This window comes from Mobula hypostoma, chromosome 1 (genome assembly GCF_963921235.1).
Source record: "Mobula hypostoma chromosome 1, sMobHyp1.1, whole genome shotgun sequence".
NCBI classification, from domain to species: Eukaryota; Metazoa; Chordata; class Chondrichthyes; order Myliobatiformes; family Myliobatidae; genus Mobula; species Mobula hypostoma.
Window position 1 is genome coordinate 196,205,615 of NC_086097.1, and position 25,094 is coordinate 196,230,708.

Consider the following 25,094-nt stretch of genomic DNA (forward strand, 5'->3'; position numbering starts at 1 on the left):
ATTCGGCCCATCGAGTCTGCTTCGCCATTTTATCATGAGCTGATCCATTCTCCCATTTAGTTCCACTCCCCGGCCTTCTCACCATAACCTTTGATGCCCTGGCTACTCAGATACCTATCAATCTCTGCCTTAAATACACCCAATGACTTGGCCTCCACTGCCGCCCGTGGCAACAAATTCCATAGATTCACCACCCTCTGGCTAAAAAAATTACCTTCGCATCTCTGTTCTGAATGGGCGCCCTTCAATCCTTAAATCATGCCCTCTCGTACCAGATTCCCCCATCATGGGAAACAACTTTGCCACATCCACTCTGTCCATGCCTTTCAACATTCAAAATGTTTCTATGAGGTCTCCCCTCATTCTTCTAAACTCCAAGGAATACAGTCCAAGAGTGGACAAACGTTCCTCATATGTTAACCCTCTCATTCCTGGAATCATTCTAGTGAATCTTCTCTGTACCCTCTCCAACGTCAGCACATCCTTTTTTAAATAAGGAGACTAAAACTGCCCACAGTACTCCAAGTGGGGTCTCACCAGCACCTTATAGAGCCTCAACATCACATCCCTGCTCCTATACTCTATTCCTCTAGAAATGAATGCCAACATTGCATTCGCCTTCTTCACCACCGACCCAACCTGGAGGTTAACCTTAAGGGTATCCTGCACAAGGACTCCCAAGCCCCGTTGCATCTCAGAACTTTGAATTCTCTCCCCATTTATGTAAAAGTCTGCCCGTTTATTTCTTCTGCCAAAGTGCATAACCATACACTTTCCAACATTGTATTTCATTCGCCACTTCTTTGCCCATTCTTCCAACCTATCCAAGTCTCTCTGCAGACTCTCTGTTTCCTCAGCACTACCAGCCCCTCCACCTAACTTTGTGTAAGGGGGTTTCGTCTTTTACTGTGTAGACTAATTAAAATGGCTTCTTTGTTATGTTATACTCGGGAATGCTTCTTTGTTATGTTAAATGCTGAGGAAGTCTCTAGCTAGACATTCGCTTGGGTTAATAGAGATAGCAATGTGCTATTAACCAATTGGGATAGTTGTTATGATTTTGGTGTATCTGGAAGATTTGTATGCGCGCGGTTTTGGGGCAGAAGGCGGGAGAGTGAAACAGAGGATGGACCAGGTGCTGTGATGTCCACTAACGGGGTCGAAACCTGAGGAGGGCATTCGGCGAGGAGATGGAGACGGACTCGTGTGGAGCGTCTGGTCGACCACCGTTGTTGGTCCCAGGCGGCCAGTCGAGGTGGTCCGAGAGGTCGCAGGGTGAAGAAGAAGGTTCTTGAGCTCCAATTGTTTTGTGCACGAAGAGATTGAACTTTGATAAGTGTGGCGCCTTTTATTTTCCTTCTATATTTTATTCTCTATTAATTATATAGTTCCAGTAATATCTATAAACTGTAAATCATTTAATCGTATCTGGTGTATTGTCTGTTATTTGGGTGGGGTGGGGTACATCACACAGCATCTACACAAACTAATTACCCAGTTTGACAGGGCCGAGGGTTGTTTCCCTAGACAACAGCGAGCCAAGCGACCCTGAGGGTGGCCGGGGGGCTACATTTGTATCATCAGCAAACTTAGCCACAAAGCCATCTATTCCATAATCCAAATCGTTGATGTACAACGTAAAAAGAAGCGGCCCCAACACTGACCCCTGTGGAAAACCACTGGTAACCGGCAGCCAACCAGAATAGGATCCCTTTATTCCCACTCTCTGTCTCCTGCCAATCAGCCAACGCTCTATCCATGTATGTAACTTTCCCGTAATTCCATGGGCTCTTATCTTGTTAAGTGGCCTCATGTGTGGCACCTTGTCAAAGACCTTCTGAAAATCCAAATATACAGCATCCACTGCATCTCTCTTGTCTAGCCTACTTGTAATTTCCCCAAAAAATTGTAATAGGTTTGTCAGGCAGGATTTTCCTTTAAGGAATCCATGCTGAGTTCTGCCCATCTTGTCATATGCCTCCAGGTACTCCGTAACCTCATCCTTGACAATCGACTCCAACAACTTCCCAACCACTGATGTCAAGCTAACAGGTCTATAATTTCCTTTTTGCTTCCTTGCCCCCTTCTTAAATAGTGAAGTGACATTTGCAATCTTCCAGTCCTCCGGAACCATGCCAGAATCTATCAACTTTTGAAAGATCATTGTTAATGCCTCCGCAATCTGCACAGCTACTTCCTTCAGAACACGAGGGTGCATTCCATCTGGTCTGGGAGATTTATCTACCCTTTGACTATTCAGCTTCCTGAGTACTTTCTCTGGTGTAATTGTGACTGCACACACTTCTCTTTCCTGCCACCCTTGAGTGTCTGGTACACTGCTGATGTCTTCAGTGAAGACTGATGCAAAATACTCGTTCAGTTCCTCCACCATCTCCTTATCTCCCATTTTAATTTCACCAGCATCATTTTCTATTGGTCCTATATCTACTCTCACCTGTCTTTTACTCTTTATATACTTGAAAAAGCTTTTAGTATCCTCTTTGATATTATTTGCTAGATTCCTTTCATAGTTCATCTTTTCCCTCTTAATGACCTTCTTAGTTTCCTTTTGTAAGCTTTTAAAATCTTCCCAATCCTCTGTCTTCCCACTAACTTTTGCTTCCTTGTATGCCCTCTCCTTTGCTTTAACTTGGCTTTGACTTCGCTTGTCAGCCACAGTTGCATCCTTTTTCCATTCGAAAATTTCTTCTTTTTTGGAATATACCTGTCTTGCACCTTCCTCACTTTTCGCATAAACTCCAGCCACTGCTGCTCTGCCGTCCTTCCCGCCAGTGTCCCTTTCCAATCAACTTTGGCCAGTTCCTCCCTCATGCCACTATAATTTCCCTTACCCAACTGAAATACCGACACATCATTTCTATACCGACATATAGAATTATATTCTTTTTGTTATCTTTATTCAAAAGTAATATCCTCCAATTTTAATACTCCCATCTATTTGAATCAGAGCATCTTTCTTCAGGTAATTGGAGGAGTGCTAGCATTTGGTCTCTAAAGAATTGGGTGTAGAAACGTAATAGCAGACCATCAATGACCTCAGTCCTGTTCCAGCATCACAGTGGCGTAGTGGTTAGTGCGACGTTATTACAGCTCAGGGCATCGGAATTCAGAGTTCAGTCCTGACATCCTCTGTAAGGAGTGTCTGTACACCCTCCCTGTGGAATGCATGGATGCCTTTTTTCCCCCAGGTCCTCCAGTTCCCTCCCACAGTTCAAAGATGTATCAGGTCAGTTAATTGCTCATTATAAATTGCCCCATGATGAGGTTTGGGTTGAATTGGGCTGTCGGGGGTTGTTGGGCAGTGTGGTTTGAAGGACCAAAAGGGCCAATTCCACTCTGTATCACTAAATCAAATTGATTAGATCACAACTAATGTGTAACTGAGCTCTATCTGCTGACTGGTTCCATTACTCTTAATAATCCCTAAATGAAGCTGTATTCCCCTACTTATTTTCCATCTCAGTTGGTTGGCTTCCATGCAGTTATACTATAGTCATGGCACATTCCATTGACTTCAATATTAGAGAAGAAAAATAGCATGTACAGTTACTATTAATCTATTTACATGATTAACTACTGATGTCATGCAGATGATTGACAATAGACAGTAGACAATAGCCAATAGGTGCAGGATTAGGCCATTTGGCCCTTCAAGCCAGCACCGCCATTCACTGTGATCATGGCTGATCATCCACAATCAGTATCCAGTTCCTGCCTTATCCCTATAACCTTTGATTCTGCTATCCTTAAGAGCTCTATCCATCTCTTTCTTGAAAACATCCAGAGACTTGCCTCCACTGCCTTCTGGGGCAGAGCATTCCACATATCCACCACTCTCTGGGTGAAAAAGTTTTTCCTCAACTCCGTTCCAAATGGCCTACCCCTTATTCTTAAACTGTGGCCTCTGGTTCTGGGCTCACCCATCAGCAGGAACATGCTTCCTGCCTCCAGCGTGTCCAATCCCTTAATAATCTTATATGTTTCAATCAGATCCCCTCTCATCCTTCTAAACTCCAGTGTATACAAACCCAGTCGCTCCAATCTTTCAACATATGACAGTCCCGCCATCCTGGGAATTAACCTTGTGAACCTATGCTGCACTCCCTCAATAGCAAGAATGCCCTTCCTCAAATTTGGAGACCAAAACTGCACACAGTACTCCATGTGTGGTCTCACCAGGACTCTCTGCAGAAGGACCTCTTTACTCCTATACTCAATTCCCCTTGTTATGAAGGCCAGCATGCCATTAGCTTTCTTCACTGCCTGCTGTACCTGCAAGCTTGCTTTCAGTGACTGATGTACAAGAACACCCAGATCTCATTGTACTTCCCCTTCTCCTAACTTGACTCCATTTAGATAATAATTTGCCTTCCTGTTCTTACCACCAAAGTGGATAACATCACATTTATCCACATTGAACTGCATCTGCCATGCATCCGCCCACTCACCTAGCCTGTCCAAGTCACGCTGCATTCTCATAACATCCTCCTCACATTTCACACTGCTTTGTGTCATCTGCAAATTTGCCAATGTTACTTTTAATCCCCTCATCTAAATCATTAATATATATTGTAAACAGCTGCAGTCCCAGCACTGAACCCTGCGGCACCCCACTGGTCACCGCCTGCCATTCCGAAAGGGACCCGTTAATCGCTACTCTTTGTTTTCTGTCAGCCAACCAATTTTCTATCCATGTCAGTACTCTGCCCCCATTACCATGTACTCTAATTTTGCCCACTAATCTCCTATGTGGGACTTATCAAAGGCTTTCTGAAAGTCCAGATACACTACATCTACTGGCTCTCCCTTGTCCATTTTCATAGTTACATCCTCAAAAAATTCCAGAAGATTAGTCAAGCACCATTTCCCCTTCGTAAATCCATGCTGACTCAGACCAATCCTGTTACCACTATCCAGATGTGTCGTAATTTCATCTTTTATAATTGACTCCAGCAAAAATGCAGTTCAGTCCCATTGGCCATAAATATTGTGCCAACCCTTTAACCTACTCAAATCAATCTGACCTGTCCTCCCACATAACCCTTCATTTATCTGTCATCCTTTTGCCTGTCTAAGAGTTCCTTAAATGTCGTTAATGTATCTGCCATCGCTGACAGCATGTTCCATGTATCCACAACTCTCAATGTAATTAAAATTATGTCTGACGTTCCCCCCCACCACCTCCACAATATCTTAATCCAGTCACCTTAATATTATGCCCCTCGAGTGTCCATTTCCACTCTGGAGAAAAAGTCTCTGGCTGTCCACTCAGTCTAAGCCTTTTATCATCTTGTCCACCTCTATCAAGTCACCTCACATATTCCCTCTGAATAGCCTTCAACCTTACAGCCTGAACATTGATTTTTCTAACTTCTGATAATTCCTATTCTAGTACCCCTCTTACCTGTTCTCTTTTCCTCATCTGCTGTCACCTCCTTCTGGTGACCCTCCTGATTCTCTTTCTCCCATGGTCCACTCTCCTCTCCTATCAGATTGTGTCTTCATCAGCCCTTACCTTTTCCATCTATCACCTCCCAACTTCTCTGTCCCTTACCAACCCACTTTCCCCTTCACCTGGTCTCACCTATCACCTGCCAGCTTGTACTTCTTCCCAATCCTCACTTTCTTATTCTGGCTTCTGTCCCATACCTTTTCAGTCCTGATGAAGAGTCTCAACGTGAAATGTCAACTGTTTATTCCCCTCCATCGATGCTGTTTGACCTGCTGAGTTCCTCCAACATTTTGTGTTTGTTGCTCTGGATTTTCCAACATCTGCAGAATCTCTTGTGTTTATTGCATCTCATCCTCCTTTGCTCTCCTCTGCACCAGAACACTCCCTGCCTGGCATGCATTGGATGTCAAACTTAATTATTGAAATGAAAGCCAAGCGATCATTTCACTAAATCTTTAATAAAGGAAGGATCGTCTTAGAGACTTGTCTTGAAGGCAGTCTTACAACACAGTCTTTACCCTTTCTCACTTTGAAAATGCCAGCCTTGGTTATGTTCCTTGTGGGGATCAGCAAGAAATGCTGGGCCAGTTAACCATGAGGAGAGGGTGAGCTGATTAGCTTGGCGCCCTCTTGTGGCATGATCAGCCAGGTTCAGATCAGTAGGAACAGAGTTCCATTGGCTCTGCTGGGTTGATCACCTGACACCTTGGATCCTATTATGTTCTGTATATAAACAACGAATCTTCTTGTTTCATTAAATGTATAACTGAGCACGACCTTCCTGTTGGTCAAGAACTTGATATTATCTAGTCCTGTGTCCAGGTCTTCAGCTATTTCCTCTGCCATTTCAAATGTTAGAACAGCAGCACCAAGTTCAAGCTTAACTCGAGTTTGGAAGCAAGTTTTGCCTTACCAGGATGAATCCAATTTCACTATATCCAGCAGGTATAGAACAGCAACAATAGCTTTAGCTGATGCATCACAGAAGAGGCAGGCCTCTTCCTTTTGAGTTGTAGATAGGGGAATTGCTGTGTAGGTTCTTGGAGTCTTCAAACATTTAAGATCCCGGAGGGACAAACACCTCTGCTACCACTGCTCATGTTTCCCGTTCTCTGAGTAGGACATCCCATCCACAAGTATCTAAGGTCAACTCTCTGAACATGAAGCATTCCTGGATATTAACTGGAGCACCAAATCCAAAATAGTCAAATAAGATGTTGATATTCAAAAGCATGTCATGATATGTTGTGTCTTTTGGTATCAGCAACCTGGTGTTGACAATAAGGTCCCATCCAAGGCCTAAGCTGCTGTGAATAGGAGGGAAGTCCTATCCAAGATCAAGATTCTGTAGACCTTTGGTGAGATTTCAGATGGAAAATGTTGCATGACCTCAGCATTGTTGGATATGATGTTATGCAGCCTGAGATGAGATTGAGCCAACAAGACGTGCTCTGCTTTCAGCACGCTGATTGCTTCTTCTGCACTAGGAAATGACTTAATGCCATCGTCCACTTAGAAATTCCTTTCTGTCTATCTCTGTGATTCAGTCCCAACGTCCTTCTTTCCCTCGATAGCTGTCTCTTAACGTCATAGATTGCTGCAGCTGACAAGGGACAGTTACCAATACATGAACTCTCATGTGGTACGCCAGAATCTCGTTATCCAGTTGGTGGTCATGAAACCACAAGAACCTGAGGTAGTCTCAATGATCCCCTCTCACTAGGAAGCTGTGTACTGATGTCTGCCATCACTACATTGGACTCAGTTCTGAAATGCATGGGGACCTTGGGCAGACTGTTGGTGAGGTCTAGATCCTGCAAGAGCACATTGCTCAGTAATATGCACTTGTTATTTTGCTCAGCTCTGGGTTTACTTTCAGGTAAATGGAACTAGACATATTTTTGAGCAGTATTTGCCTTGGAAGAACTTTCCACATACCTCTGTGCAAGAGGAAGTAGCTAAGGGGTGAGGTGTCTTGTGGACAGGCGTTGTCCAGCATTCATTATATAGTTTTCTACTTCAGTTTAGTTGACCACGATAGGGGTTTTGGTTTTCCAATCTTTGCTGGAGACCTCTCTTTGAATGACGTTTTACCAGAAGTTGAGAGCATGAAACTAGGATCATTTCACATTTCTGCATGGCAGCAGATGAATTCTACAAAGAATGAAAATGGCGGATAGTGGGCAAAAGGCTTTGTTTAATATTTGAAACCTTCAGTTTTCTAATGTTCTTGCCTGTTGTTCAGAAGTTTCTACACTAGGGTTTATTCCTCTTGCTGCATCCCAAAAACAAACTCAGTCCTAGTAGGTAACCCTTGTTTTCTGTGGCTTGCAGTTCCAACAACAGGTCTGCAAGCTCCAGTTCTTTGTGTGAGTGCTCTGGAAAATTATTAAGTCTGCTGAAGAGAGATTCTTCAACTTCCTCTGAACAGCCATAGACTTTGTTCAGCATCTGCCACTGCATTGTAAACCCACAGCTGGAATATTAATGTGCACTGCCCTAACCCTTCCTGCACGTTGCAGTGATCAACATCAAGCCACTTACAGAAAAGGACTAGCTCTTCACTAAGTCTGAGACTTATTACTTCCACAGCATTGCTAAAAGCTTGACTTCCAGGACAGACTGGCTGTCAAACACACTTAGCCCTGTTGTGACTCAGTCTCAACAAGCCAGATAGCAAGCCAAACCGAATGCACCTGTGGCTCCTGAATGAGGGCATTGTGGAGACTGGTTTGCCAAATGTATGTCCTGGGATGGATGGAAGTTCAGTCTGTCTGTGTTTGTGCAGATGGGAGTGGCATCAGCAGCAACTCTTGACTGAAGTCCTTACTGTGATGAAACTACAGAAGGAGGAGTGTGTGGGTCATTGCTGCTGTAGACTTTGATTTTCAATACCTGGACAATGTGAAAGGCATATTGGTTGTGTGTTGTGGGCAGCTTTTCCTTGTAGAACTAAAGCATTGTCTTTTTCATAGCCAAAATGCATTGGACATTTTCTTTAGTAAGATGCATTGGATGTAAGCTGATCTCATTCTTCCACTTTGGCTCATGCGCCAGCTTGTGCTGTAGCTATGCTAGTTGTGGATTCATTCAAGATGCGCCACCTTCTGTCCTCACTTCCAGGTCTTGGCAATCAACATTGATCAAACAGAAAGCTGACATTATTGTATAAGGCATGTCTCCAGTCCATGGGCGATGCCTTTGAAGATGAGTTATCTTTTCACTCACCTGAACTCTCAATGCGTATATACAGAGCTATGCAGAGAGTTAAACACCTTCTCAAAAATCACCCGAGACAGGAACTTTCTTCACAGTTTTAAATAAGATCTTACTTGTGAAACTGCAGAAAGTTAAGTAAGATACATATTAAATAGAATACGGAATAGTTGTACGCCTGAATATACTAATACTGTCAACTATTCTTGCAATCGGTGTTAACCAAGGTAATACACGCACACAGCACTCCATAACTATGCCGTGTGAGTAAATTTGTGGCGCAAAAATACTTAATTACAACAAATGCTGAACATAATATTTTCTTCAAAATACATCTACTAAATGTTTACCAGTATTAGCAAATATTTAATACTCATGGATATTACTGCTTAAAGGGATGGTGGAGATAGGTGGAAAGACAAAACCCAAATTAATCTATGCAGGAAATGATATAAAAACAGATTATGTACTGGAAATGATGATTATACAAAACGATTTGCATACAAAATGAAACGCACCTACAGAGGCCAGAACAACAGTATATGACATTAAATTATTATAAGTTACAATAAATATAAAATAAATACGTACTGCAAAAGAGGAATAATGAAGTCGTATTCTTGGGTTTATGGACCATACGAATGACAGAGGAGAAAAAGGTGTTCCTAAAACTTTGAGTGTGCATCCTGTATCATCCTCCCTGATGGTAGTAATGAAAGAAAGAATGTCCTGGATGGTGAGGACACTTAATGATGGATGCCATCTTCTTGAGGCACTGCACTTTGAAGATGTCCTTCATGGTGGGGAGGCTTGTACCCAAGATGGAGTTGGCCGAGTCTACTAACTTCTGTAGCCTCATCCAACCTTGTGCATTGGAGCCTCTATACCAAGCAGTGATGCAACCAGTCAGAGTGCTCTCCACCATATATCCGTAGAAATTTGCTAGAGTCTTTGGTGACATACCAAATCTCCTCAAACTCCTAATCAAGTATGCTGCTGGTGTGCCTTCTTCATGATTGTTTCAATATGTTGGGTGCAGGATAGATCGTCAACAATTTTCAAAGTTTGCATGTTGCAACATGAATAGTACACATAAAAATAATTTATAAGCAAAGTAAAAAGAAAGTTCCTGTCTAAAACAGTACAGAAAGGACATGATTTTCTTACATGACCTTTTATTCCAGTAGCAGAGTAAATATTGGGAGAGTAACTGAGTGAAAAACTGTGAAGTTGGAGAGTAACATTTTTCCAGTGAGACCCACTGAGATGATGGGACGGATGAATGCCTCTTGAGTTGGATATTGTGAGGGTCTAACAGTGGCATGAATTTATGTAGTCTCAATACTTTTATTAATTGGGCAATCTGTCCCTTACCTGGCTCAAATAAGATATTTTACTCAGGGTTGCTGATTTTGAAAGGTTGAACAAGTTACATCAATGCAATAGGAATGTATCTCTGGGCTTTCTGTGGCCCATCTACTCAGAAGTAGGAGTACCCTTATGGTAAATATTTTTGGGCAGAAGAGAGAGAACAATGCCTTGAAGTTCAAACTTAGTGGATAACACTAAATGTATTTCTATAGACTGCATGGGAAGTTTGCTTCTGTATCTGGAAAGTACAATAGAAAATATTCTCATTAAACTATATTCATCTTTATGAACACTGAATAAAGTAAAAATTCCTTCAAGTATTTGTTACACTTTCTTGCACAGCTTTACTAAGTTCATTCTCTGTGGTTTTTTACAGGTTGTCCATTTAATTGGAGGAGGTTTAAGGATAAATGTTATTATATCTCCAATAATCCAGTTCAATTTAAAGATGCAAATAATCTATGTAGAACTATGTCATCCAACCTGATTATAATTAATAACCAAGAAGAACAGGTACTGAAATGATCATAACATTAAATACTTCATTGTCACTTTCTTCAGATTTGATAAAGATGACTTATTTCCTTCAGCACAGAAAATTAAGATATATTTGGTTAATTACACTATTTTGAATCTTTGCACATTGGGTTCAAATGAAATTAACACACAAATTTTAAAAGTTGTTCATATTTAACATATACAATAAAAGTAATACACAGAATTAGAAATATTTATTGCCCTGGCTACTAAGAGCTACCCTAAGATTTCATCTCTGCAAATGAGCAACATTACCAAGAAAGAACAGTTTAGATGCTACAGTATGTATTCCTTTCTTCTGGGTCTTGATTTATTACTCTCAATTTCATTCCTATTCAAGTCTTAATAAGAAAAATATTGAAGCGATATTTTAATTGCATGTAAAATTAAAGCACATTAATCTCAAAGTTACCATGGAATCACAGTAGCAAAGCCTTCTGGTTCTGAACAGACCAAGTAATCTGTAAATGTAGGTAAATGTGCTTCACACTTCGCTGATCAAGGCAGAAAATCTGACATTGCCCTTAATCGAAATGGTAGGTTTAACCATGCCCATTCTCCTCAGTCCACAACCATATCAATTTCATTTAAAAAGACTATTCAAAAGAAATCATTCCACAGAATAATGTTGAAGCTGGGGAACATAGCCCATTGCCAGACTGAGAAGTAATTGTGCTTTTTATGTTCTATAATTATGTCGTCAAACTGAAGTTAGGAGATAATAGTTGAATTCTATGTGCTCCTAAATAACAAGGGTCTAAATATACATTTCTATGCATTGTTACCAGAATTAATGAAAGGTTCAAAAGTCTACTTTTGGGATTTGAAAAATGAAAACATCAATTAATCATGATAAAGATGACCATGAAAACCACTGGGTTATTATTAAAACTCATATTGTTCATTCATGACCTTCAGGAAGAAATTCATATGATCCTTACTGAGTCTGGGTTATGTGTGACTCCAGACCCATTTCATGTGGTTGACACTGAAATGTCCTCCAAGTGACCCAGCATGGTTTGTAATAAAACATAATTTAAAAAAAAACTTGATAAATATTCCGGCATCAATCTATGTATTGAATATGGCCATGATGAAGTCACTCATAGCCAAGTCAGTATTGACTTTGTCAGAATTTGCAAAGTCCTCCTTGCAAATATTTTGTGACTGGTATCTAAAGTGTGAGAAATGTCTGGTCAAGCAACGCCCTTACATAGTTTTACTCACAGAACCACAACTTAGGGATGGACCAGACTCTATTACATTCCTGAGCTACTTCTTGTTACATGAGTAGGACATACCTGCCAGAAATGGAGGCTTTGTGATATACAAGGCTCTTGGAGTTCTCAATATTAACCATTGAGGCTTACCACGTCCTGTCTTCTCACAGTTGATGAATCAGTGGTTCTCCACATTGAACAATACCCAGAAGAAGCACTGAAAGCCGCAATGGTACAAAATGTAGACTGGTGCAGGAAATTCAATGTCTATTGCCAAAGGTTGCTTGGTAGGACCATCATAGAGTAAGTTGGCAGAGTCCTGTAGGATGTAACTACAGACTGAGTGTACGGCAGACAGTGCGTAAACCAACATGACAGATAATCTACTTGACCTTGTCCTCACCAATCTACATGCATTGGTAGAAGTGACCATGTTTTCTGTCACTGCAAACATATATTCATGAGACATGGACATGTTTACCATTTTGTTTTCCAATTTTGACACCATTTTTTCCTTTGTCCCTCTGTGTAATAGATCCATTCATACTGAGCATGATGGTAATATCTGACTGGTGGCAGTAATAGTGTACTTAATCCAACAGTATTTTCTTAAAAAACTCTAATTTTTGTAGTTTTTCAATATCTCTGGCTTTTCATATCAGTCTGCCAATATTTGTAAGTGCAACTGAAGACACTGAATATCTCTTGTTACATTCTACTTTAACAATGAATATTGAGGACATGAAGCATAACTTGAGGGCAATGAAGTAATTCTGATCATCCTGAAAAGATTACACAATATTTAGGAAAATATTGAGAATGCTGGGCAATTTTTATGATGCATTGCAATGTACATATTTACTTACAGGCAGCCATTGTATTATTGGTGAGTTGTGTTCCTGGAAAATGGTCCGTATTGCAACTTTCCGTAATGTAAAGCTGTGTCATCGACGCATGCATCAGGAACAGGAGTTTAAAAGAGATTATGTTATTTTTTCACATAAATTGATGAGAGTGAAATTTATTGCATCTATTAAACTTTTGTGTATTAATTTGTGAATTCTATGAGGGGGAATTTCTGTTGTCCCCAATGGCTGTAATGCAGGAGTTGATGCATCAATATCGCTAACAATTGTTGTATTCATATTACAGCAATGGGTGAGAAAACAAATTAATAGCGCATTTTACTACTGGATTGGTCTGACAGATGTGAAGGAGCATAATGACTGGAGATGGGTCGATGGAACTGTTGCACAGTACACGTATGTATATGGCGTCTATAAAATCGAAAACTACTAAGTGTCAAGTACAAATTATATATTTATGTAAATTTAATTGTAGGTTTTGTTCCACCTAAAATTAAATTTTGACTTAAGATAGTCATGCCATATACCACAATTTTGCTTAATTAAAAAAATAAATGGGTCAACATTTTAACCAGTGAGTTCTGAAGCAAACTGGTAAATTTGCAAGGCTGAATCTGGGCACCACGGTAGCATAGTGGTTAGCGTGATGCTGTTACAACTTGGGCCGTTCCAGAGTTTGGAGTTCAATTCCGACACTGTTCTGTAAGGAGTCTCTGTATGTCCTCCCTGTGGAATTCGTGTGTTTTCCCTGGGTGCCCCGGTTTCCTCCTACAGTCCAAAGACATACCTGGTGGGTCAGTTGGTCATTGTAAATTGTCATGTGATTAGGTCGGAGTTAATCAGGGTCGTGGGGTTGTGGGGGTAGCATGGCTTGATGGGCCAGAAGGGCCGACTCCACGTTGTATCACTAAACAAGTAAGTAAACATGCAGCTGACTGACATATGCTGTAAGTTCCCTGTAGGTTTTAGCTGCTTTGCGGTCCCCTAGCATTGTCAATCTTATTAAACGATTCCATGAGACAGGAAAGTTGATCTCTGATGTGCCCCGAGTTGCTGGCTAATGTTACTGATACTATGAGCCTCAGAATTATAGTGATATACAACCTTCACCCTACTGAGTCCGTGCTGACCATTTACATGTAAATCTACATTAACCCTCAGGGACTTAAGATTCTGAATGGCACCTTGAATGCTACTTAGTTTTGAGTAGTCAGGGCCAGGGATTCCTACAATTTATTGGGATATTACATTCTTTCAAGGAGACTTTGAAAATGTCTTTGAATCATTTCTTCTCTCCAGCTGATAATTTCTTGACTTTCTGGGGCTTGGGAATCTGCTGTTGAGTATACAGTTCAAGTGGCCAGCTGAGTGTAAATGAGGCTGTAGTACTGGGTCTTTATACATGGAGAGATTTTGGTTTAGAAGTCAAGTCAAGTCAAGTCAAGTCGCTTTATATTGTCATTTCGACCATAACTGCTGGTACAGTACACAGTAAAAATGAGATGTTTTTCAGGACCATGGTGCTACATGAAGCAATACAAAAACTACACTGAACAACGTAAAAACAACACAAAAACAACACTAGACTATAGACCTACCCAGGTCTGCACAAAGTGCACAAAACAGTGCAGGCATTACAATAAATAATAAACAAGACAATAGGCACAGTAGAGGGCAGTAGGTTGGTGTCAATCCAGGCTCTGAGTATTGAGGAGTCTGATGGCTTGGGAGAAGAAACTGTAACATAGTCTGGTTGTGAGAGCCCAAATGCTTTGGTACCTTTTGCCAGATGGCAGGAGGGAGAAGAGTTCTATGAGGGGTGTGTGGGGTCCTTGATAATGCTTTTTGCCTTACGAATGCAGCGAGTGGCATAAATGTCTGTAATGGTGGGAAGAGAGACTCCGATGATCTTCTCAGCTGACCTCACTATCCACTGCAGGGTCTTGCGATCCAAGATGGTGCAATTTCCGAACCAGGCAGTGATGCAGCTGCTCAGGATGCTCTCAATACAACCTCTGTAGAATGTGGTGAGGATGGGGAGTGGGAGATGGACTTTTCTCAGCCTTCGCAGAAAGTAGAGATGCTGCTGGGCTTTCTTTGCTATAGAGCTGGTGTTGAGGGACCAGGTGAGATTCTCCGCCAGGGGAACACCAAGAAATTTGGTGCACTTAAGTTGACTACTCATGCTCCTTTCCAAAGGCCCAGTCTCTCAGACTTGTCAGATTTCAGGCAGAAAATACAAATGTAGCCTTTCCATTAAATTTTGGCAAACCTCTACAATTTCCTAATCTACTCTCCACCATCCCCGCCCCACTCCCAAAATTAACCCCTCCTCCCCTGCTCCCTGAAGATATTATGATTATTGTTATGGTTAGATTGATCTTATAATCAATTTGCCATTCACAATGCTTAAAAACCTTATAATCGGCTTTTGTAAATTAGGCACTCTGTATTGATAATAAATACATGCCCTATTATTTTCAAATAGATGCTAAGAGTAGTTTAAATACATGCTCCAAACACTTAGAAGTTATTTTCTTTAATTAGCAATTTACCTAGACCTGTCTGATATCAGATTACTGTACTAATTCCACATACCGTGATTATGTTAGGGTTAATCTGAGTTGTATTATTGCTGAGTTGCGCTCCTGGAAAACAGGAACACAACTCACCAATAATACAGTATACATAGAGGCAGCACAGTTGAAAGTAGAGTTAGCACAATGCGCTACAGCACTAGCAGTAAGATTAGATTAGATTTCAATTTCTGCTACTGTCTGTAGGGAGATGGTACGTTCTTCCTGTGGGTTTCCTCTGGTGCTCCACTTCCTTCCCATATGCCAAAGATGTATGGCTAGGGTTAGTAGTTGTGGCTATGCTATCGTTGACACTTGCGGGCTGACCAGCACAATCCTTGCTTATTTGATTTGACGCCAACAATGCATTTCATTGTATGTTTTGATGTACATATGGTAAACAAAGTTAATCTTAAAGATCTTAATACATACTTACATACAAGTACTTAGTTCAGCATATTCAGTTGTATTAATATTTATTCTATACAAGAAACTGGAGGCAAGGACAGCCTGATAACTGGCGGCTGGAAGGATTAACAGAAGATTGTGCTGGCCTTGCTAAGAATGCATTATGGAATGACTTCTTCTGCACAGATGCAAATCATGTGATTTGTGAGAAGAATGCTGACAAAGGTGAGTCAATGTAACGTTATTATTTCAATGCTATTTTAACATTTATGTTCATAACATCACTTCATAAGATTTACAAATGCACGCCAAATATTTACATTTTTCTGCCATTGTTTTAATAGAATGAAAACCGGTGGTAGTCAGTTTGGAATTTCCAGATATGAATAGTGGCCAGGAAAGGTGTCTGCCAATTGAAATAGAGGCTGTCTGTACCTAGATTCCAAAATACAATTTCTTAGAGTCAGATATACAGAAGACCACAGAAATCCAACTTAATGTAAATTCTCCCATAAATTTTATTTTTTTTATTATTATTATAATATTTATAACATTTTGTTATTATTATTATTATAATAAAATGTTTTGTTGTATTCATTAATGGTTGGATACAGTATGTGTTCCATTAGTTAAACTATGGAAAGTATTGAGATGAATATACAATAAAATGGAAAAGTTATACAAAGGAAGTGCATGTCCCACAATACGTACAATATAGATAGCTATAGAAAACAGGTGTTTCTGATTTACAAAAAAATGGGAATGGATCTCTTATGTAATTCGAGGACTGCTGTACAAGGGTCACCAATATAAGGTTTGGACAAATAAGGAAGTTGCAAGAAATACAAAAAACTGAGATTTAAGGTCAATGCCAAGTTTCACTCATATATCTGTATAACAATATTATGTTCACCTTAGTTGTTTGGTTGGCATCCGTCTGTCTCGAAGGACAATGGGTGATGATCATCATCATCACAAGCCTTGGTGGAAGGTATGGAGATCCTAAGATGCCCAGTCATCAAGATCCCCTTCTTGGCCTCACCAATGTAGTCCAAAGGAAACCTTTGAAGCAATACTTTTGGCACCAGCTTGGCTGCAGGAGCTGCCAGAAGGATGTTCAATGACATCCAGCCACCTCAGGGGCTCCACTCTGGATCTGCTGTCTGGGTTTACTCCCGTAGCCTTTGTCTCTCCCAAGGCTGCCCACAAGGCAGTGGGGCTATTTGCCCATAGCTGGGGATCTGGTTCACGAGCACGGGGGAGTGTCCACACACGGTGGGCCTACGTGCTACATGTGCAGGGGCCAGACCTCCTCCTCCAGACCTCTTCACTTTTAAGACTAGAATAAATCTTGTTTATACTGATGCTAATTTAGTGTGTCTGAAGTTGCTTAAATATTCTGAATATCAGAAAAAAACCCGGATATTTATTGGGGAACAAGAATGCTGCAACTAAATATAGTGAAAGAATAAACCAAGGATATGTAGAACCTTCTGAAAACATCACATACTTATTTTGTAAATTACCTGGAAGTTACCCAAATTGACAGTCCTGCTGTTGGCCATGTCAGTTAATCCACAGCCAGGATCTTTGAATCTGGGTTTTTTCAATATGGAGTCAGTGTGAGAAAGTTCAAAGATCGCAATGAAGGATAGCAAAATGCCAATATTGCAAATGGAAAAGCCCCTAATAAAGCTGAATATTGCTTCTGATCCACAAGAACTGTTCCTCCAGACTCTCAGGGAATGCTGAAAATTGCACATTACATGGAATTAATCTGCTATTCTCAAGGAAATGTGCAAATTATACCCCAGATCACAAGACAGGATTATTGGATTAAAATCTTACACTGGGATTATGGGAACTATTAATTGATCAGCTATGGTTCAACTGAAATAGTTAACATTTTCATCTAAGGGTTATGTTCAAGTCCAATTCAAAGATGTGATCACATAAATCCTGGTTGATATCTCATTTAGTGCTATATTCACCTTCTGGTTGAGATGTGAAACAAACTCCCTTCTATTTTAATAATCCTTCTCAGAATAAATGGGCCAATATTTGAAATTAGAGTATGGAGAAATATATTTACATAGAAGTCTGTCATTCTGTGTAAAGAAACTGCATATCTTTGGAATTCTCTCCCTCGGTTACAAAGTTTATTCAAGGCTTAGCTAGCAGACAGAGGCTACAAAGATCAAGTTAGAAAATGAACTTTTGGCTGAGGTTTAGCACAAATTTATTGAATGGCAAAGCAAAGTCTAGAGGCTGAGTGACCAACTAACCCCTGCTTCTGTTTCATATCTTATTATGTAATAAAAGCTATCTATTACAAACAAATAACAGTTACAATTTAAGGTCAAGTTCAACATTTTCTGTTATTCTCCATTAACCCTCTCGGGTGGGTATACTGTTGTTTCATATGGCATTCAGACTTCCAATAGAAATGTGGCCCGGAAGGGGCAGACACAAGTCTGTTCATTTGGGAGTTGGTGTATATATGATCCTTTGACATTCCTCCAAGAGAGAGCAGAATTTATTCCAAGCTTTCTAGACAGCATTTGCTGTTAACATCAGAGAAACGGTTTTTCAGATTATGATCTTACAGTTGTTCCAGGGAGCTTGATGTAGGCATACTGATCACCACAAATTCTTGATTACAAAATTGCTTACAGTTCAAAATTACAAACAGAATTGGAGAACACTTTTGATGTTATAGGTTATGTGTTATAAAGCTTATGTGTCTATTTAAGCTATCTTTTTAACGATTAGTCTTTCAATTTTGCAGATTAGCTTTCTGAGTGATTGTCCTGAAGACTACAATCAGACTACTTTGTGGACTGTATTGGAGGTGGACTTCAGCTTCAGGTCCCTGATAAACAAAGGAAGCTTTTGAAATGGAGTTAGACAACAACTACTAACCTAACTTTCCAAGCACTGTTTCCTCATACTGATGCTGGGACGTAAAATTATGACAATCCTTAACTTTTAAAGTTAGCCCGAAACTTTATTCTGTAAAGAATAACTATTATTTGATAGCAATCATTGTTTATTAAAAGTAAAATTAGCAAGAAAATATATTACAGAGTCCATATGAACCCATTTTTATTTTATTTTCCATGAATGCCTATGTCAAGATAATATGTATGTTAAACACATCTTGAAAATTATTTACAGTTCTGCTTACAAAGCTTTCTTGTTTTTCAGGAAAATTTCTACTGAACATTTTGTGTCTAGTTTACAAGGCAATCAAGGAATTATTATTCAACTGTTATGTCAGAAAATCAAAGATCAAATCTTTCTTTGTTATCTTCCAGCAGTTATAAATATGGTCTGTTTTGGGGGTTTGAATTTTCAGCTTTTATTTTTGATTGGGATTGTTCTTTTATAATTTTAGTCAGTTATGATTACAGCTCGAGAAAATCAGATTATTTTCAGTTATTAAGTGTCATGAGACAATTACATCAATTTTCAGTTTCTAGATTGTAACTAAATTAGAAACAGCAATAAATAACCATTTACAAAATTGTCCATCACCCTGTGTTTTAACTAACTCTAATATTTTTACCAAATGGCAGTTCCTACTGTGTCAATGCATAATATCTAAAATTTAAAGCTGTAGTCTTAGAGTGCACAGAAGTCTTTAAAAAATGTTTCATTGAAGCAGAGTCTGTATAGTTATTATTGTTAAAAACTGAAAACATTCAAGCCCTATCTATGTTAAGTTCTGCCGCAGTGAATAAGGCATTGTTTCAGTGAAGTAGGTGGAGTTAAAGTGCTTTCATATGGGCATCCATTTTACTAAAACAGTATCTCTTGGATGCAGACTTGTTAAGAAGATGCTTTAAAGTACAACTGTTTCTGTTCCAAATGAAAAAGAAAATACAGAACATGGAGACAACACACACACACAAAATGCTGCAGGAACTCATCAGGCCAGGCAGCATCTCTGGAAAAAAGAACAGTCGAAGGGTCTCGGCCCGAAACCTCGTCTGTACTCTTTTCCATAGATGCTGCCTGGCCTGCTGAGTCCTGCCAGCATTTTGTGTGCTGCTTGGATTTCCAGCATCTGCAGATTTTCTCCTGTTTATGACAGAAGGTGAAGAAATATTTTGACATCAGCAGTAAGTTTTGTGCACATCGCAGAAGATGTGAAGACTACTTCCTTTGTTTGCAGACAAGAAAGAAACCAGCAAGGCGCATGAGCCACTGCCCACCAAAACCAGGAGAGGCTGAAGGGGAATTGTCATGTCTTTGACAATGGGTCTTAATATCAGAAATGCAACATTTCTAAAACGTTTTATCCTTTAATAAACGACAAAGTTTTATGATTATGAACAGTTTCATATTTTAGTTGGCAAAGCTGTTACTGCTAGCAAATAAAGGTATGATTAAGAATCCCAATGCAAAATGCCACATCGGTCACAAACTGCTAGTGACCCAGAGTGTAAACATTGAACTGCAGTCCTTTTAGCTATTATTTGCAAAGTCTTTATCAACATATTAACCAATCTTAGCCCTTCATAAACAAAATAGTCTTACGTTATGTAGCCTGGATACATTGACTAAATACTGTATTAACTTTCATCCTATGATTTAATTCCCATTCTCTCACATTTCATAAAGATTTAATTGCAATGCTAATCCTGGTTGATTTGAAAAATGCATTTTGTGTGTACCAAGATCTGAGAGCAGAAAAATACTCCCAAAGTAATGTTTTTACAACTCAACCCAATTAAATTACTGACAGTTCTACTGTAGCGATGATAGTGAGCCAATGAGTCCAATGAATGAAAACTTCCACATCGTAAGAGTGTTGCATGACTAATCTGGCACCCACAATTTTTTGTTCTTAAGTACACTGGACAACAAATTTTTTCAAAAGTGTTGCTTCCTCGTAATTCTTTTTTGTTTATGATAGACTGCTTGAAGATGAACACAAATATAATTTCAGACTATTTGTATCACGTAGGAATTTGGAGAAACAACAAATTAACTTTTATTGAATATAATGTGTTTAATTGCATAATGGTGCTAATGCTTTGCAATAGTTCAACTAAAGTTAAAAATATTTTGTTAATGATTTTCATTTGTACTCAGTGTCTGAGGCTTCTTGCTTAAGTGTCCAACAATAATTCACCAGCATTTATGGATTCCAGTTGCCCTGGTATCTTTTCTCCATGACCGCAATGTCCTGGTGAAACCTTTCACCATGCTCGTCACTAACAGCACCAAGATTTGCAGGGAAGAAGTCTAAATGGGAATGCAGAAAATGAATCTTTAGTGACATGTTGCATTTCATGGTTTTGTATGCTTTCAACCAGTAGTTTGGTGCTCTGCAGATGCCAAGAAAAACTTTAACTTCCTTCAATGCCTTCCATGTGATTTTCTCCGGTCCCACTAGAAATTTTTCAAATTGCCTGTCATTGATGACCTGTTTGATTTGTGGACCAACAAAAATGCTTTCCTTAATCTTGGCATCAGTTATTCTGGGAAGCATCTGTCTCAGATATCAAAATCCTTCATAGAAATTTTTGTGCCTGGTGATAGCAAATTCCATCCTTACAGTCATGAACCCAATAATTATTGCTAACACCTGTCCTGCCATGCAGCAGCCACGCCGCCTAAGCATGCCTGGACAAGATAGGAAACTTTCCATTTACATTGTAGGCAACATTTTAATTGACTTGAATTATGAATTGAAATAATAAACATAAGTGATTTCAAAAAATGGTGCATGATAGGGAAATTTCGCGGTGATTTTCATGATCAGTAGCCCAAAATTCATAAGATACACCTAAAAGTATTCAGGAAGCAAAATCTTTGTTGTCCAGTGCTATTTGAGTAGGAAGCTGACAACGCAACAACAGATTCCTACGGAGAAGGAACAATCAAAGATTTGGTTATCTTAATCCACATTAACATGTCCCAGACCTAAGTGAACACCAGCTCATTAATTCAATTGAGGAAAGTATATTAGAAAGAAAACCAAGCTCAATTAAACAAAAAGAAGGTTCTGTTGTTACTTGACAAATAGAACATTACTACAGTTAAGCTTAGGTAAAGTAAGTGTGCCCCTCCATTGGTTGGGGATGACCATGGATATTATATGCTAGCTGTCTACATGATATGCGAGCCAGGGCGGTACGATAGCAAGCTGTTAGCCAGGCAGCAGGCTCCCCCTCTCTATGCAGCTGATGAATCCAAAGGAACAGCAGAGACTGATACAGTTTGGCACCAACAGCTTCGCAGGAGTTGCCAGTCAGCGTTGAACTCAAGATAAGTCTGCCTTAAGGACTCCAGCTCCAGAATTTTCCTCTGGCTTTAATCCCAAAGCCTTCCCCAAGAGTGAATATAGTCACAAGGCAGCGGAGATTTGAAATCAGAGTTTTCCTTCTCCTACATGAGCCGCCAACCATGACTGTCGACCCCCCATCTGCCTGAAGCAACTGATTTTAAGGTACAAGAACACGCCTTTGCCCCTTTTCCTGTCAGTAGAAATAGTTCCACCAGGCTTAAGAGCTAAGCCACATGTGAAGGCCAGGTGCTGAACTTGGTTGTCAGAGGATATTTGAGATGCATGCTTTTGGGAGCATTTAATAGTTAGTGGGAGTTTATCCCCACTATCTGCCCTGGCTATGACAACCTTAAGGAATCTTAAAGTAAGTGAAGTTAACAAAATTAATAGAATTAGGTAATTTATTGCCCTCATCAACTCTCATATGCCAATTTTTTAAACAAAGTGGCTACTTAACATAATTCATTTTTTATTACTATGTTTGCTTTCCATGAGCATGGTTAATGGGTATAAGATTACTGTCAAAATAATCTGTAGTACTGACAAAAAACTAAAACTAACCCACAACAAATTATGAAGTAAAAAGTTAATTACGACCGAATCTGTATTGATTAGTTCAAATATTAAATAACCCAAGTTTTAGTTGCCATCGATATTGAATTAAATAAAATATTATACACAGAAGTAATTTATTCAGCTCAACATCTGTTCATGCACCATATGAGCCTCCTCCCACTTCATCTCTCCACTTCAAAACATTAATGCTATCACAACATTACATGAGCTGATGAGCAGTGTAGTTTCCATAAGCAATTAAATTTGATATTTTGTATTTGTGAGTGGAATCTGTTCCTCCACCCCTTCTCAATCTGTTCTATCTCCTTTCATCCTTCTGTCCTTATGAATGGCCAGCCAATTGGAAACAGATGTTCTCAGGAAAACATATGGAAGAAATGTGGCAAATGTTCAGTGAATATTTGAGTGGAGTTCTGCATAGGTACGTTCCAATGAGGCAGGGAAAGTATGGTAGGGTACAGGAACCGTGGTGTACAAAGGCTGTTGAAAATCCAGTCAAGAAGAAAAGAAGAGCTCATGAAAGTTTCAAAAAACAAGGTAATGAGAGAGATCTCAAAGATTATAAGGCTAGCAGGAAGGAGCTTAAGAATGAAATTAGGAGAGTCAGAAAGAGCCATGAGGAGGCCTTGGAGGACATGATTCAGGAAAACCCCAAAGCATTCTGTAAGTATATGAAGAGGAAGAGGATAAGACATGAGAGAATAGGACCAATCAAGTGTGACAGTGGAAAAATGTGTATGGAACCGGAGGAGACAGCAGAGGTACTTAATGAATACTTTGCTTCAGTATTCACTGCAGAAAAGGACCTTGGCGATTGTAAAGGGGACTGAGAAGCTTGAGCATGTAGATATTAAGGAAGAGGATGTGCAGGAGCTTTTGGAAAGCATCAAGTTGGATAAGTCACCGGGACCGGATGAGATGTTGTTATGTAACCGGCAACAATGAATATTAACCAAGACAGGTTTTATGAAAACAACCAAACTTTTATTAAACACGTATAAGCGATAAGGGGAAAAAAAACACAAAGGAAAACTTTAACCAGAGGTTAAACAGGTACGCAGCCATTCATCAACTCCACTCGGCTCTGATTCTTAAAGCGTTAAATGCGAAAACAGTTCGTAAAGCGATACAGTCAGATATAGTTCTTAAAGCGATAATTTCGAATGTCCAACAGTTTTACACATTCAATTGGGAGAGACTTCTCTGGAGAAGGATTTCTTCACCGACGCACCTTTACTGCCGGTTCTGTCCACAGGATTCCCGATGCTGAAAATAAACAGTTTAAATCAACTGACCGTAAATTCCTTTTAGAGAGAGAGAGCCTTTGTGCATGAACTCATTGCACTATTGCAAGAGTTATCTCAATGCAGGTTCTCTCCAACGAAGACTCAATAAGGTCAATTTTTTATTAAACTGCTAAACGATGCCGACTTCTCTCGATCCTTCACTTCGATGAATTCTTCACTCTCCCTTCAAAACTGTCGGAATTGAGTAAATTGGCACTTCCAGCCACAAATTTCCAGTTCAAATACAGTATCTTGTAAGAGAACGCACCTTCTGTTTTAAAAATGAAACTGTATCACAAAAAACAAACACGCAACAGAAACGGAGGCACAACACGTTCTACCTGAAATCTACAAACTCAAAAACCCACTGCATCACCTGAGTCGACCCTTATGTAGTCATGGGGCACATGTCATCACGTGACCTCACATCGGCGGGAAAATCACATCAGGTGACCTCCAAAAGACCATTACATCATTTTCACAAAAAAACAGATCTCCTCGAGCATGTAACAATGTACCCCAGGCTACTGTGAGAGGCAAGGGAGGAGATTACTGAGCTTCTGGCGATGATCTTTGCATCACCAATGGGGACGGGAGAGGTTCTGGAGGATTAGAGTGTTGCAAATGTTGTTCCATTATTCAAGAAGGGGTGTAGAAGTAGCCCAGGAAATTATAGACCAGTGAGTCTTACTTCAGTGGTTGGTAAGTTGATGGAGAAGATCCTGAGAGGCAGGATTTATGAACATTTGGAGAGTCATAATTTGAGTAAGAATAGTCAACATGGCTTTGTCAAAGGCAGGTCGTGCCTTACGAGCCTGATTGAATTTTTTGAGGATGTGACTAAACATGTTGATGAAGTAGAGCAGTAGATGTAGTGTATATGGATTTCAGCAAAGCATTTGATAAGGTACTCCATGCAAGGAATACTGATAAAGTAATGAGGCATGGGATCCAAGGGGGCATTGCTTTGAGGATCTAGAATTGGCTTGCCACAGAGAGCAAAGAGTGGTTGTAGACAGGTCATATTCTGCATGGAGGTCGGTGACCAGTGGTGTGCCTCAGGGATCTGTTCTAGGATCCCTACTCCATGATTTTTATAAATGACCTGGATGAGTAAGTGGAGGGATAGGTTAGTAAATTTACTGATGACACAAAGGTTGGAGGTGTTGTGGATAGTGTGGAGGGCTGTCAGAGGTTACAGCAGGACATTGATAGGATGCAAAGCTGGGCTGAGAAGTGGCAGATGGAGTTCAACCCAGATAAGTGT

At 39.9% G+C, this 25,094-nt stretch overlaps 1 protein-coding gene across 1 annotated transcript in view; it reads left to right on the plus strand.

Annotated features, from left to right (window-relative positions):
* Positions 1-20,347, plus strand: part of colec12 (collectin sub-family member 12) — a 135,888-nt gene extending 115,541 nt beyond the window's left edge. The window contains exons 7-10 of the mRNA XM_063062579.1: positions 10,437-10,573; positions 12,970-13,079; positions 15,750-15,892; positions 18,456-20,347. Of these exons, the coding sequence (XP_062918649.1) occupies positions 10,437-10,573; positions 12,970-13,079; positions 15,750-15,892; positions 18,456-18,460 (395 nt within the window). The 3' untranslated portion in view covers positions 18,461-20,347. The remainder of the gene's footprint in view (positions 1-10,436; positions 10,574-12,969; positions 13,080-15,749; positions 15,893-18,455) is intronic.
* The last annotated feature ends 4,747 nt before the right edge of the window (positions 20,348-25,094 follow it).